At 41.3% G+C, this 14,703-nt stretch overlaps 2 protein-coding genes across 4 annotated transcripts in view; both read right to left on the bottom strand.

Moving 5' to 3' along the window:
- Positions 1–9,892: 9,892 nt before the first annotated feature.
- Positions 9,893–13,520, bottom strand: LOC135574740 (uncharacterized). Of its 3 annotated transcripts, XM_065026731.1 has the most exons (11): positions 12,870–13,520; positions 12,606–12,782; positions 12,454–12,515; positions 12,285–12,371; positions 12,156–12,197; positions 11,914–12,087; positions 11,800–11,835; positions 11,152–11,703; positions 10,967–11,082; positions 10,759–10,870; positions 9,893–10,664 (listed from the first exon to the last, which is right to left on the bottom strand). In XM_065026731.1, the coding sequence occupies exons 1-7, from the start codon at positions 12,931–12,933 to the stop codon at positions 11,800–11,802; spliced, it is 642 nt and encodes a 213-aa protein (XP_064882803.1). In that variant the 5' UTR covers positions 12,934–13,520; the 3' UTR covers positions 9,893–10,664; positions 10,759–10,870; positions 10,967–11,082; positions 11,152–11,703. The 3 variants fall into 3 exon arrangements, with proteins under 3 accessions (XP_064882803.1, XP_064882800.1, XP_064882805.1); XM_065026728.1 differs by lacking the exon at positions 10,967–11,082; XM_065026733.1 differs by lacking the exon at positions 10,967–11,082 and having other exon boundaries at positions 11,152–11,646.
- Positions 13,521–14,238: 718 nt separating this feature from the next.
- Positions 14,239–14,703, bottom strand: part of LOC115144787 (L-rhamnose-binding lectin CSL3) — a 15,320-nt gene continuing 14,855 nt past the window's right edge. Inside the window, exon 9 of the mRNA XM_065026722.1 lies at positions 14,239–14,479. The gene's annotated coding sequence lies outside the window, so the exon portion shown is untranslated. The remainder of the gene's footprint in view (positions 14,480–14,703) is intronic.

The raw sequence follows: 14,703 nt of genomic DNA, 5'->3' as shown, positions 1-14,703 counted from the left end.
GTCACCTGTGTTGAGTCACTGTCTACTTAACTTCTTATGGTATAGGGGACAGTTGCGTCCCACTTGGGCAAAAAACAGTGAAAATGCAGTGCGGCAAATAAAAAAAAATGATATAATGATATGTGATCGTTCTACAGTGGTCCCTGAAGCGTATGATCACACCCGTGTGTTTAGAACACTCATTTAGAATGCTCATTTAGAACGGCAGTTTCGAATGACGCAACAATCAGCGTTTGAGCTGGCCACACTTTTTTTCAGAAACTATTTACACAAACACAGTCCTTACAAAGTTATGTCCAGAATGTCAGCAGTTTATTTTTGGATGCATTGTTCAGATATTCACAGAAGTAAATATAGCATAACACAATCATCCTAACCAGAAAAATGTAGGCTACATTTGTCCTAGCGCTGAGGAAAGATTGACCCAACACAAGCAGTCATATTTTCTAACTCTCGGCTGACATAAACTACAATATGAATTAGCTAATAGCAATATATAATTAATCACATCACGGGTGAACTCACCATTGATCGAAATAACTAGGTAAAACACTTTATAGAAATCGAAAAGTAATCCGACGATTAGTTTCAGCGCAGCCATGCATTTTTTCTCACAGAAACCGAAGATAATAAGAGAAGACGAGATGAGTTTGGTCTGTTTATAGTATGCATGTTGAAGGGGTGTGTCATCTACCGTCGTTCACATCCCACCATTAATTTCTGGAAGTCCTCAAAAAATTTGTGAACTCTTACTCACCTCATTTTGTTATAACATCTTTGGTCAAACAGACGTGAATCCCAGAATGCATTGTATGTCAACAAACATGGCTACACAGCTGGAATTAGCTTAGCTCATCATAATCAGTACAACCTTCAAAAAAGTATTTTGCACACATAATATGTGCCCATTACAATCTGTGCAAGAATCGGAATGCATGATTTGTCACCTAGAATTGAAACATGTGAATAAAACCGTAAATACACAAATAATTGCCACACAAAACATTTTCTGATAGTGATTTATTGATACAAGTGGCGCGTGCCGGCAGTCAACCACGTAACCTCCCACTCTGGGCCATTCAGTGTTGTTTATGTATGTAGCTAGTGAGCTAAGCTGTAGGATTAACAATGTCTTTCAAAAGGAGACAACTCACAAATGTGGAAATTCTGGAGATTTTTTAAAATTCTGACAATGAGTCTGAGTATGAAATTCAGGAATTAGATTCTTACAGTGAGGAGCTGCCCCCCAACCTTGTAGCCATTGAGAACCCTGAATCTGAATTTCCCTTGTCCACTGACAAAGTACCATGTCCCTTTGAAGATGCTGGTGTGATGGAGGCAGACCGACAGTGGATAAAGTACAGGAGTTCTGTGGTAGCTGGAAGGCCACCAGTCATTTCACCCCTCCTGGCCCTGCTGTTTGCTTTGATGAGTCCCAGTCTGGAGTGCAACGCCCCTTGCCATTTCCAACTGAGGCAGAGTGCTTCAAGTTGTTTCTGACAGAGGAGCTGGTGGGAGACATAGTTGAGGAGACCAATCGCTATGCCTTAGAGCTACAGGAGAAGAGAGAGCCAGGAGTGAGGGGGAAACTCACTAAATGGGTGACAACCACAATTAGTGAAATGTATACCTTCCTGGTGACAGTCCTTCTCATGGGGATAGTAAAGAAGAACTCCCTAAGAGAATACTGGAGCACAGATCCTATGTTTGCAACTCCCTTCTTTGCCACCCTCTTTTCCCAAGATCGCTTCCTAGTTCTGCTGCGATGCCTGCATTTCGTCAACAATGCTACTGCCAACCTAAATGACCCGTTACACAAAATAGGAAATGTTCTTATCAGCCTGACATCAGCATTTGGTCAGCTCTTTGTGCCATACAAGGACCTATGCATTGATGAGTTCCTGATGTTATGGAAAGGTAGGCTGGCGTTCCGTCAATATATTCCCTCCAAAAGGCACAGGTTTGGAGTCATGTTCTTTGTCATGTGCGACGTGAAGACAGGATTTGTCCAGGACATTATAGTTTACACAGGGTCCACCACTGACATCAAACATTATGAGGGGCTTGGGGTGTCAGGGTCCGTGGTGATGACCATGCTGGCTCCTCATCTCGGCAAGGGACACACTTTGTACGTGGACAATTGGTACAGCAGTCCCACACTCTTCCAGCATCTGCTCTCCAACAGCACAGGGGCCTGTGGCACAGTCAGGTCGAACCGGAAGGGGATGCCGGCATTCGGATGCAGCAAGATGCAGAGAGGGGAGGTGGAGTTCCAGGAGAACGGTCAACAGCTGGCAGTAAAGTGGCATGACAAGCGAGACGTCCATGTCCTCTCCACTGTCCATACAGCAACCATGTCGGCCGCAGGGAAGGTGGACCACCTGACCGGAGAGAGATTGATCAAACCAGATTGTGTGCTTGATTATAACCTCAAAATGGGGGACGTGGATAAGGCGGACATGATAAACAGCTTTGTGGAATGCACTCGGAAAATGACCAAGTGGTATAAGAAGATATTTTTCCATCTGATCGACACTGCTGTCCTCAACGGCAGCATAGTTCACCGCCAACTAACAGGTGAGATGATTACTGAACAAGGTATTTTTGTAATTGGATGTACAGTTCACATACAAATCCATTATGCAACTATAGTGACAATATCTCACCCACCTACCTACCCACTGCCTCATCATCCTCTAACTTTCCTCATCCTCCCCACTCCCTCATAGGTAAAGTAATTACCTACCAAAAATACAGAGAGAACCTCATGAGAGAGCTGCTAGAGGAGCACCACACCCTCGGCGCCCATCCACTGGGGGCCGTCCTGCTGCAGACAATCCCCTACGCCTCACTGCACGACATTTTCCCTGCAAAGTCCCTCAAACTGCTTCTCAAGGTAGTCTCACACGGAGGCATTGCAAAGTCTGCCTGTCTGGCGCCAGGAGAAGTAAGCAGAGGAAGATGACAAAATACATGTGTTTAGCTTGTGATACACCTCTATGTATTTCACCATGCTTTGAGGAGAATCACATGCTCAAGCATTATTGAGCACATCTGCAGCAATAAGTGACTGACTGACCTGACAGGTGACCTGCCATGATACTATGCCTTTAGAGATGGGGGTGGAAATGCAGTTGTTGTTCAGTCACTGCATGGATATTAAATATGGGTTATGCATATTCAGTTTTTTGTCCTCTAGTAAAACAAGTTGTTGAACCAACTACCAATATTGCAATAAAATAGATGACTATTACATATTGGCATATGTGTTTTCTTGCTGTGTTTTCATCCAGTAAAACTGTTAAAGAGTGTACGTTAGCATACAAAAGCTGTCCTCAATCTTCAGCTCCAAAGATGTCCAGCTCCAGTTATGATTATTGGCAAATAATGTTTCTAGTTTCTGAATGTACAGAATAAAGAGGAATTATTCATTAGAATACAATATAAGGATATAGCAATAAAACAATACTACAAAGAAGTAACATAATAAACACTGCTATAAAAAATAGTTTATTGCATTGACAAAATCACAGATTTGAGTTATAACAGTAAGAAACTAACTTTTGAGCTCCACAAGGGGGCAAGGCAGGGCAGAACAGATCTATGCTGAATAGACCAAATAAACAAACCATGGTCATATTATTTATTTATTTAACTAGGCAAGTAATTTAAGAACAAATTATTATTTACAATTATGGCCTACTCCGGCCAAACTCGGACATCGCTGGGCCAATTGTGCGCTGCACTATGGGACTCCCAATCACAGCCAGTTGTGATACAGCCTGGATTTGAACCAGGGTGTCTGTAGTGACGCCTCTAGCACTGAGATATAGTGCCATATACCGCTGCGCCACTTGGGAGTCATAAGACCAGGGTAGCTTCAAAATACAACACAAGCTAATAGTTTTCTGATGCAACTAGCATTATTTTACAGAGCTAATAGAATAATGTAGCTAGGTAAGCATGATTGACAATAACACCATAAAGGTTATAAAATGTGTAACGTTACCTCACGTGTCCGCAGTTATAAGGAATATATTATGATCTACAGCTACAGCAGAAACGGCATACGGAAACTATTATTATAACTATTATAACATAATAAGGCACTTACTTTGATAGAAACGCAGCCTGGATTTCAACCAGGGAGTCTGTAGTGACGCCTCTAGCACTGATGTGCTGTGCCTTTGGCCGCTGCACCACTTGGGAGACATAAGGCCATGGTACCTTCAAAATGCAACACAAGATAATACTTCTCTGACGCATGTAGCATTGTTTTACAGAGCTAATAGAAGAATGTGGCTACATAAGCACGATTGACTATAACACCATAAAGGTTATAAAATGAGTAACGTTTCCTCACGTGTCCGCGGGGATAAAGAATATACACAAATATATTATGCTCCATACATACAGTATTCTACAATAGAAATGTGGAATGGAAAATGTGAACACGTGTGCAGATCCTGTTCTGACGGGAGATGAGCAAATGTCTGCAGACGTGAACTGCACAAACAATTGGGAAGTGCTTGGGGAATTTTGTCGGTGTCAGAAATGTCCCAAAAATTGTATTATCCGCAAAAGTAAAATTGACTATTTTTATGTGAATGAATGAGGAGGCTGAACACACCTAAATTCAAACAGTTTTTTAGAAAGTAAAAACTTGTTAGAAAATGAAGTTAAAACAACCTATAAATATAAACAGGCTGCGTGCTTTAGTTTGAGGGCAGCGCAGATAAAATGTACTGTTACGTATCAATCACATTCTGGACTGGAGAGAACATTCTAACATCACGTGCATAAAAAAAAACTCACGCTGGGGCGACCGTTAGAGATATTTGGAACTCACGCATGAAAGGGTTAAATCACACATGGAAGATACTTAATTAAAGCTACACTCGTTGTGAATCCAGCCGACATGTCAGATTTTAAAAAGGCTTTTCGGCGAAAGCATAGGAAGCTATTATCTGATGACAGCCCAATAGTAAACAAAGAGAGTAGCATATTTCAATCTTGCAGGCGCTACACAAAACACAGAAATAAAATATAAAACATGCATTACATTTGACAAGCTTCTTTTGTTGGCACTCCAAAATGTCCCATAAACATCACAATTGGTCCTTTTGTTCGATTAATTCCGTCCATATATATCCAAATTTCCATTTATTTGACGAGTTTGATCCAGAAAACAACAGCTTCCAAAAAACAAAATATTTACTTTTGTAATACAAGTTTAGGTATTTTTAAACGTTAATAATCAATCAATTGTAGACTGGTCTATCTGTGTTCAATACCTGAAGATAACAAACCCTGCTACTTTTCACGTCTTGCTCAACTCTCAACAGTGTTACCCAGTTCCCAAATGGCCTACTTCTTCATTGCACAAAAGAATAACCTCAACCAAATTCCAAAGACTGGTGATATCCAGTGGAAGTGGTAGGAACTGAAAACAGGTTCCTAAGAATAAAATAATAATCTGAACGGTTAGTCCTTGGGGTTTTGCCTGCTACATAAATTCTGTTATACTCACAGACAAGATTCAAACCGTTTTAGAAACGTCAGAGTGTTTTCTATCCAAATCTACTAATATTATGCATATCTTATATTCCTGGCATGAGTAGCAGGAAGTTGAAATTGGGCACGCTATTTACCCATCGTGTCCGATTTTTTAAATGTTTAAAATGTTTTATGTTTTATAGTGAAAACACAACTTAACGCAACCGCTGTATCAGATTTTTAAAAACGTTACAAAAAAAGCATATCATGCAATAATCTAAAACGGCGCTAAGACGTAAATATATTTCTCCGCCATGTTGGAGTCAAGTGAAATACGAAATTACATCATAAATAGTCCCTTACCTTTGATGATCTTTCATCAGAATGCAGTGCAAGGACTCCTAGTTCCACAATAAATCGTTGTTTTGTTCCATAATGTCCATTACTAAAATTATATTTTAAAGGAGGAAGCTAAATGATCAAAAGATGGCGCAGACAGAGACGGTCGCCTCGCTTCAAGTCATTTGGAAATTATGCAGTAATTGGTGGTCGAAATTAGGGCACGAGTTTCCTTCCAGAGAGACATCAGACATTGTAACATTCTATGTTTTACGGAAACATTGCTCACTCGGGATATGTTGTCAGACGATACAGCCGTCGGGTTTCTTCATGCCCACAGAAAAAACATCTCTCTGGTAAGTGGAAGGGCGGAGGTTTATGAACATACAGTAACTCAAGTCATTTTGTTCACATGACCTAGAAATCCTTACAATCAAATGCCGACTGCATTATCTCCCAAGACAATTCTCTTTGATTATAGTCAAAGCTGTGTATACCTCCCCCCCCACAATATATCCTCAGGCCTCATTTATTGAAGCTGAGGATGTTAAGAAAGCTAATCTGAGAACAAGAAAACCAAAATTTTACTAGCACATTGACTTTCGTACCTGCTCGAGCAAAACACTCGACTGCTGCTAATCTAACTTCTGCAATGCATACAAAGCCCTTCCCCGCCCTCCTTTTGGCAAATCCAACCATGACCCCATCTTGCTCATACTGCCCTATAGGCAGCAACTCAAGCAGGATGTACCCGTGACTAAAACCATTCAACGCTGGTCTGACCCATCCACGCTTCAGATTGTTTTGATCACATGGACTGGAAAATGTTCCGGGAAGCCTCAGACAATAAAATCAATTTATACGCCGACTCTGTTTGTGAATTTATTTGGATGTGCATTGGAGAGCTTGTACCCACTGTGACTATTAAAACCTACCCCAACCAGAAACTGTGGATAGAAGGCAGCATTCGCGCAAAACTGAAAGCGCAAACCACCGCATTCAACCATGGAAAGAGGTCGGGAATAAAGCTGAATATAACCAGTATAGTTATTCCCTCCGCAAGGCAATCAAACAAGCAGCATGTCAGTATAGGGACAAAATGGAGTCGCAATTCAATGACCCAGACAAGCGACGTATGTGGCAGGGTCTACAGGTAATTACGGACTACAAATATATTCATAAAATGCCTGGATGTTTACAATTTCGGTGATTCTCTTAGAAATGGGTAAAAGTACTGTATAGCAACCCCAGGTGTAAAATAGTCAATAGCGGCTACTTCTCAGAGTGTTTTGAATTGTCAAGAAGATTTAACCTGTCTAGGACTGGGGTTCCACTAGCTGACTGGGGTTCCGCTAGTGAAATATAACTAATATCACCTTGTATCTTCAATAGGGGCTGAGTTGAAAAACTACAAACCTCAGATTTCCCAGTTCCTGGTTGGATTTTATCTCAGGTTTTTGCCTGCCATATGAGTTCTGTTATACTCACAGACATCATTCAACCAGTTTTAGGAAATTGAGAATGTTTTCTATTCAATACTAATAATAATATGCATATATTAGCATCTGGGACAGAGAAGGAGGCGGTTCACTCTGGGCACGCTATTCATCCAAAAGTGAAAATGCTGCCCCCTATTCCAAAAAGGTGAAACAAGGGTGTCCGCTGTCACCATATCAATTCATTATGGCCATTGAAATGCTAGCTATTAAATCATATCAAATAGCAACATTAGAGGATTATAAATCCAAGGCTTAAAAACAAAGGTGTCCATGTATGCCGATGATTCAAGTTTTATATTTAATCTGCTAGCTAGATCCCTGCAATGTCTCATTGAAGATCTAGATAACTTTTCTGGACTCTCTGGACTAAAACCTAATTATGATAAGTGTACAATATTACGTATTTGATCGTTAAAAAAATACAACTTGTACATAACTATGCAGTTCATATTTAAAATGGGCTGACGGTGAAGTAGTATATAAAACAACCAACAAACCAGACAAGAAACAGTGTGCCTATCTATATTTATACATTTGTATATTTTTATTTAAACTGGTAAGTTGTCTGAGAACACATACTCATTTACAGCAACAACCTGGGGAATAGTTACAGGGTAGAAGAGGGGGGATGAATGAGCCAATTATAAACCGGGTATGATTAGGTGGCCATGACGGTATGAAGGACAGATTGGGAATTTAGCCAGGACACTGTGGTTAACACCCCTACTCTTGCGATCAGTGCCATGGGATCTTTAGTGACCACAGAGAGTCAGGACATCCCTTTAACGTCCAAAAGACGGCACCCTACTGCCTTTTGTCATTGGGATATGTTTTAGACAAGAGGAAAGGGTGCCTCCTACTGACCCTCCAACACCCCTTCCAGAAGCATCTGTTCTCCAATCCAGGGACTTACCAGGACCAACTCTGCTTAGCTTAGCTTTAGAAGCAAACCAGCAGTGGGATGATGGGTGGTATGCAGGACTAGCTGGCTATATAATGAGTATGAATTGGGTGTTTTGAGATTATTCAATATAAAAGCACTAAACATCTCTAGAATCTTCACTTATTCAAAAGTTTCATTTGAACCCTAAATGGTTCTCAAGTAAACTACTAAGAAAAGCTAATTCACTGTTTTTAGCCTTTTGCCTGTGTACAGATTTCGATGTCTCATTTTTGATTGACTGCAAATGATACCTTTTTCAAAGTATCTCTCTTTTTCAAACAAGCATTGCAGAGCTGGCTACAATTTCAATTTCATCCCCCTGAAAAGATAGAACAAACATTATGGCTGAATATAAATGTGCTGGGTGATGAAAGACCTGTATTTATGGGAAACAAGTTTGGAAAAGGGTATTTTGTATTTAAATGATATTGTAAATTGGAATGGTTGACTTGTCTTTCATGGAGTTATAAGAATTATTTGGAAAGGTCTACTCAGTCCAAGATGATAACCAATTGATTACAGCATTACCCCAAAAATGGAGACAGGAGGAGGTAGGGAAGTGGTCTGTCTGCCCAATATAAATGATCAGAACTTGCAGAGGAATACAAATAGCATAAATAGGAAAGTTTACCAGTTTCATTTGAGGACCAGGATGTTATGTCATTTATATTGCAAAATAGTTGGGTAGCGATATTTGATTTACCGATTCCATGGGACAGGGTGTATGAGTTGATTCAAGACTTGTGCTTTTCAGCTAATGCAGATTGTTGTGAGAATACAGATTCAATTGACCATTTATTTTAGTATTGCCCTCAAGTAGCTTCTCAGGAATGGTTGAAAATGCAAAACATTGATCTAAAATTGACACTAAATATCCTTTGAGATCTGGGGCCTGTTGCACAAAACTAGGATAAGGGATTAAGCCAGGATATCTTGGTGATCCTGGCTCAATTGATCCGTAATCCGGTTGCACTAAAGATGGATAGGGGGCAGGAGGATATGTTATGGTATAAATTACCATGGAGATTTATTCTGTGGAGCTAGCCTGCTCCAGACCAGGCTAAATTCCAGGATCTATTTAATCTCATCCCTAATGTCAGTCAGCAGTCACCACAAATGGAAACCAATAGTTATTTCACTGCTCACTATACATTGTTATCACATATAACTAGACCCACTGTTATTATTTAAACGTTTGTGATCATTAATTTCAATGATTTTGGATAAAAAATGATTTTTAGATGATGTTGCTATCATTAGATAATTTACAGTTTCCCATAGACTATAAGGCTATATATAAAATGATAGAATATTAGGGCCACAGAGGGGAAAAAAAACACAAGTCATAATATTGTAACCAGTTGTTTTAAAGGAGGACAGTTGTTAAAATGACAGATGTGGGGCATTTCGTGAAATTGTACTTCAGTATGGTTTCATAAACAAAGACATGCTGATGTGCCAGAATATTAAGTATCACATTGTCATAAGTATCAAAACTGTAAAAACAATATGTAGCTTTTCTGCAGAAAGAACCAGCCTCATAAATGTATGACTTTATCCTTTTTCTTCAGTGTGGCCCTAGTACTCTGTCATATAAACAAATACACATTCCATATGAATATAAAAACACAATGTGTAACATTATGTTCCTTTATTGAATAAGGACAAAACAAAGCAGGTAAACCATCAGCTCCTTTCGAAACTGAAGTCACAGTGACTCTACAAGATGGAAAGCACAGAATCCAAGCATATTATACAAAATGATACATACACATTCAAAGGTCTGTATATAACACACCCTGCATGTCTGCACACTAAAATAAATGCAGGACAAATCCATACACATCAACTGAACAGACAAATGAATGGATGCAGTAGCCTCCCTGCAGCCTTGTATTACACACAGTATACCGCACAAACATCATAAGAGGCCAAATTCGTCAAAAAACGAACCCAAAAAACCCAAATTCCTCTGCCACCGCAGGACATATTTAACCAAAATTGAAAGCACACATACTAACTAAAATAATTCAACACATATTGGTCCCTCAGCAGCCGACCACTGTCGTCATCAGGGAAGATTGCCGGATTGTCCCAGTCCATGGCTGGTGGCACTCTGGGGGCCCTCTCCTTCCTCAGGCAGGCCACATTGTGGAGGACAGCACAAGCCACAGTAATATCACATGCCCTAACAGGGCTGACCCTTAATTTGTGAAGGCAGTGAAAGCGTGCCTTCAGGAGGCCAAAGGTCATTTCAACTCTGGCCCTGGTCCTGGCATGGGCATGGTTGTAGGCCTGCTGTGCTTCCTGGGGGTCTGTGAAAGGTGTCAGGAGAAAAGGCTGGCAGCCATACCCCCTGTCTCCCAGCAACACACCAGAGAATTCACCTGTCAACACAAAATCTCATCATTACTACCTCATAAACACAGTGATATTCTTGACACAGCCATGATGGTTATAAATAGGGGTTGTGTGGCTTACCTTGTGATAGGCACTGAGAGATTTCAGAGGCCCGAAAGATTCTGGAGTCATGGACTGAGCCAGGCCATTTTGCCACAACATTGCTGATCACACAGTCAGCATTGCAGACCATCTGAAATCATAAGATGAGGAATATTACACCAATCAATGCACATCACTGGCAATGCAGAGTGTTCGTCAATGGACAATATCAAAAAGTTATGTTCACCTGAACATTAATGCTGTGAAAGGATTTCCTATTCACAAAATCGGCCTCATGGGCACCTGAGGGGGCTTTTATCCTTATGTGTGTGCAGTCCACTGCACCAATGACATTGGGGAAACCTGTCACACAAAGTAATGAGTATCCTACTATGTGTAAACAGTTGTCCTGTAATTTGTAGATCCTCTTACCTGCAATCCTATAGAACTCCTCTTTGATGTCACAGAGTCTTCTGTGGCCAGGGAAGGAGATGAAGACATCTGCTAATGCTTTGATAGCCAGACACACACTCCTTATTGTGCGGCAAATTGTGGCCTTGTTCAGCTGTTCTGCATCCCCACTGAGTACAGGAAGGCTCCACTAGCAAAAAAGCGCAAGGCCACACAAACCATTTGCTCCACACTCAGTGCATGGCTCCGTGCAGTGCGGTGCTTAATCCTGGGACCCAGTAGTCTGCATAGATACCTGATGCCATCTGCAGAAAACCTGTATCTTTCATATAGATGGTCATCAGGGAAGGCCAGTGGGTCCAACCGGTCCCTGAAGACCCTTTCTCGCCTGAAGGCTCTCCTCAGCACAAGTGCTTCTTCATCCACCACATCTCGCACGAATGGGCATGCCATTGTCAGAGCAGAAAGGAACACACAATTTTGGGCCTTCATATAGGCTAGTGGCCACACCTGGTGCTGGGGGTGGGCAAAAGAGGGCGATGCCTTATAACGATGACTTGGTTGTACTGATTGCTGGGAAAATAAAAAACCTCAGAAAGATGCCACCGTCCTGTGTGCTCACAATAAGAGCTCATATGTCATGGCTCACTTGACTTTACGAGAATATACCTAATTTTTATTTTGAGCTGTGTCATCTTCTTGGAGCTGGGGGAGGAAAGAAAATAATGATTAATACATTTGTGTTACAGTTAGCATACAGTGTACATTGAAGGCATATCTCACCTCCCTCTCAAGTTTTTTTATTTCAAGGTCCAGTTTCCTAATTGTCCTCTTTTTTATTTCGGACTCCAGTGCAAGATTTTCCATCTTTTTCTTCTTGTACTGAATGTCTATGTCTGCCAGTTCTATTTGGCGCCGGAGGTGGTTGCCATACAACTTTCTGATAGCTTGTGAGCTCTGTGAACACAATACAATTAGCGCAGCTGGAATTTGGCAGGATGTGGTGTCCTTTTATTAATACGCACTATGTTGCCAGGCTGGTTTTCCCACTGTATAGCATCTGGGTCCTGTAAAAGAAATTAGATTTTTTGATATTGATGAGGACTCCTCACCATTGTAGAGTAAATAGTACTTTCACAGTCTTAACATGATACCTCATGCCTTCTGGAATCCAGAGAGATGGTCTCCTCCTCATCATCGTCTCCATCATGTGCTGTTGCTGCTGCACTGGGGCCTTCACCCTATCACATTTAATCGGATTCATATTGAAGCTAGTAGACAAGACATGCCAGGCCTACAGTATGCCTTTGATGGAGTACTCACTGGATCAGCATCGTCTGGTGCTTGTGCTGGTGGCTCTAACAGGAACACAGTGCTGCCAGGCACTGCAAGGCAATAGGTAAACCAAAGTCAGACAGTCCAAATTGATTCAATATGAATGTGGTTGTATCCCATGTAGAGATGGAAGGACATACCTTGAATGAAGCGGGTGGCATCTTGGGAGGAACCTATGCTCGTCTCTTTCCCCCCAGGGATCCCCTCTAAGACGGGCCTGCCTTTATTTAGCTCCAAGGCCATGTCCTCTGCTGGGGTAAGGTCAGCCTTTGGTGACCCACCACCCGTGCCTTGTCTGTGGGTATTCTTTTTCACTGCTAAAACAGTACAGACAATGTGTGAGCAGGCACCTTCTGGGTACAATATATGCTTGTGCTTTGTTAAATATTAGTCAGGGACCATACCATTCTGCAGAATGTTCTTGTATTTGATTTTGACCTGCTGCCATGTCCGTTTTGGCCCGTTCATGTTTAATCTACACACACACACACACACACATTTAATGGAGTCACACTGCAAAAAATTACTTGGTATTTTTGTCTTGTTTTCAGTAAAAATATCAAAAAATTTATCATAGCTTTATACAGTGTGATGGAGTTACTTTACACAATTTCACTCATATCTGCAGTGCATTTCAATTAAAAATTTAACCGTTTCATAATTACAGTACAACTGCATTTTTGGAGATGTGAATTAAATATTTGAATTGTAATTGTGATGTTTCAGCGGAGCGGTGAGTGTGTAATTGTGCACTACTTACGCATTCAGGCGGTCTGCAATACGTATGCCTCCATGAGGATTTGTGCTTCCGACGGGGAAAAGTACTCGGCTCTAGTTGCCATGGTAAATCAGTTCATCTGTGATCTGTGGCGGGGTCTATTTGAGTGAGCCGTGAGCGCGCACCTATCCAGGATTGGTTTCACCTGGCTTAATGAATCCGTGTCTGCTCATCCTGGCTTGGTCTTTGTGCAACCAATTAAGCCTGGACGCACATGTTTTGGCTTCATTGAGCTCAGCTGAGTCATTTATCCCGGATGTCTTAATTCTACTTTTGTGCAACAGGCCCCTGGAGACCAGGTCAATTACTAATATATAGTTTCTATTCAATAGAAATTGTATGTTAATCACAGCATAGTTGAAATATATGCTGCGTAGAAATCCAAAGTGTATGGCCAGCAGAGACAGGTGGGATGGGCTAAGGGAAGCTGATGTTTGGGATGTGGAATTGGAGATAAGGGGGAGGGGAGTTGCTGGGCGAAGGATAGAATGACAGATGTAAAATAAACTCCAACAAAAATGCTCATAGATGGACATGGTTCCATACATCGTTGGCCTTGCTGTGAAATTGGCCTGTATGTTTCTCGTTCATTGGTGGTGCATGGGGCAGGGAATGGAATTCAATGTATTTCTCAGGGTGGAATCTGATGCTTGAGGGGCAGCGCTTGGAGGGCTGTATCGGTCAGGTCCCCATTTGACAGTGGGAGATCTGTCGATGTGCCGTTGACCCTTTGTGTCTCTGGCTAAGAGGCTGTTGGATGACGAATGTGAAGTGGTTGGGCAGCTTCCTGCAAGTATGTGTATTACCAGATTAAATAGTCGAACTGAATCTTCACATCAGGGAACATTTGGTTCATGAGCCAACCACTTAACGATCAAGGTTTGTAGGGTCTACACATTGTATTAAAATGTTTACCCATCCAGGCCTGCTTTGTGACCAGATTAGCTGTTGATGCATACGAATTAGGACCAGTAAGAGAGAATAAAGGACACATGTTCAGTAATATTGGTGTGACATTTATTAATGTACAAGAGGCAACTAGTATCGTCTTCCTGCCGCTTCGTTATATTCAGACCAACAACCACAGTTCAGAAATTGTTTAAGTAATGCTTCAGCACAATGTACACAGGTTTACAATGGTCATTGAAGTTGATTTAGAGGTTGGAGGAAAACAGCACGACCTGATGAAGATATCCCAGAAGCCTTGTACATTTTCAGGTTCCCCAGGAAGATGTCCTGCAAGACAAAATCGTCAGCAGGGTAGCCTAGTGGTTAGAGAGTTGGACTAGTAACCGAAAGGTTGCAAGTACAAATCATGAGCTGACAATGTACAAATATTTCGTTCTGCCCCTGAACAGGCAGTCAACCCACTGTTCCTAGGCAGTCATTGAAATTAAGAATTTGTAAATAAAGGTAAAATACAACACGAATTCTAGTTCCCAGTCACGTGCACCTATACA

Source organism: Oncorhynchus nerka, linkage group LG2 (assembly GCF_034236695.1).
Source record: "Oncorhynchus nerka isolate Pitt River linkage group LG2, Oner_Uvic_2.0, whole genome shotgun sequence".
In the NCBI taxonomy this organism is placed as follows: domain Eukaryota; kingdom Metazoa; phylum Chordata; class Actinopteri; order Salmoniformes; family Salmonidae; genus Oncorhynchus; species Oncorhynchus nerka.
Note: the sequence above shows the minus strand (reverse complement) of the source record. Positions and strands in the feature narration are given on the sequence as shown.

Excerpts from the sequence above, each read along its gene's own strand:
- LOC135574740 (XM_065026731.1), bottom strand. The coding sequence starts at position 12,933 with ATGAACGGGCCAAAACGGACATGGCAGCAGGTCAAAATCAAATACAAG. Across the intron at positions 12,372-12,453 it reads CACCAGACGATGCTGATCCA|GGTGAAGGCCCCAGTGCAGC; the intron begins GTGAGTACTCCA and ends TAAATGTGATAG. Across the intron at positions 12,198-12,284 it reads TGGATTCCAGAAGGCATGAG|GACCCAGATGCTATACAGTG; the intron begins GTATCATGTTAA and ends TTTCTTTTACAG.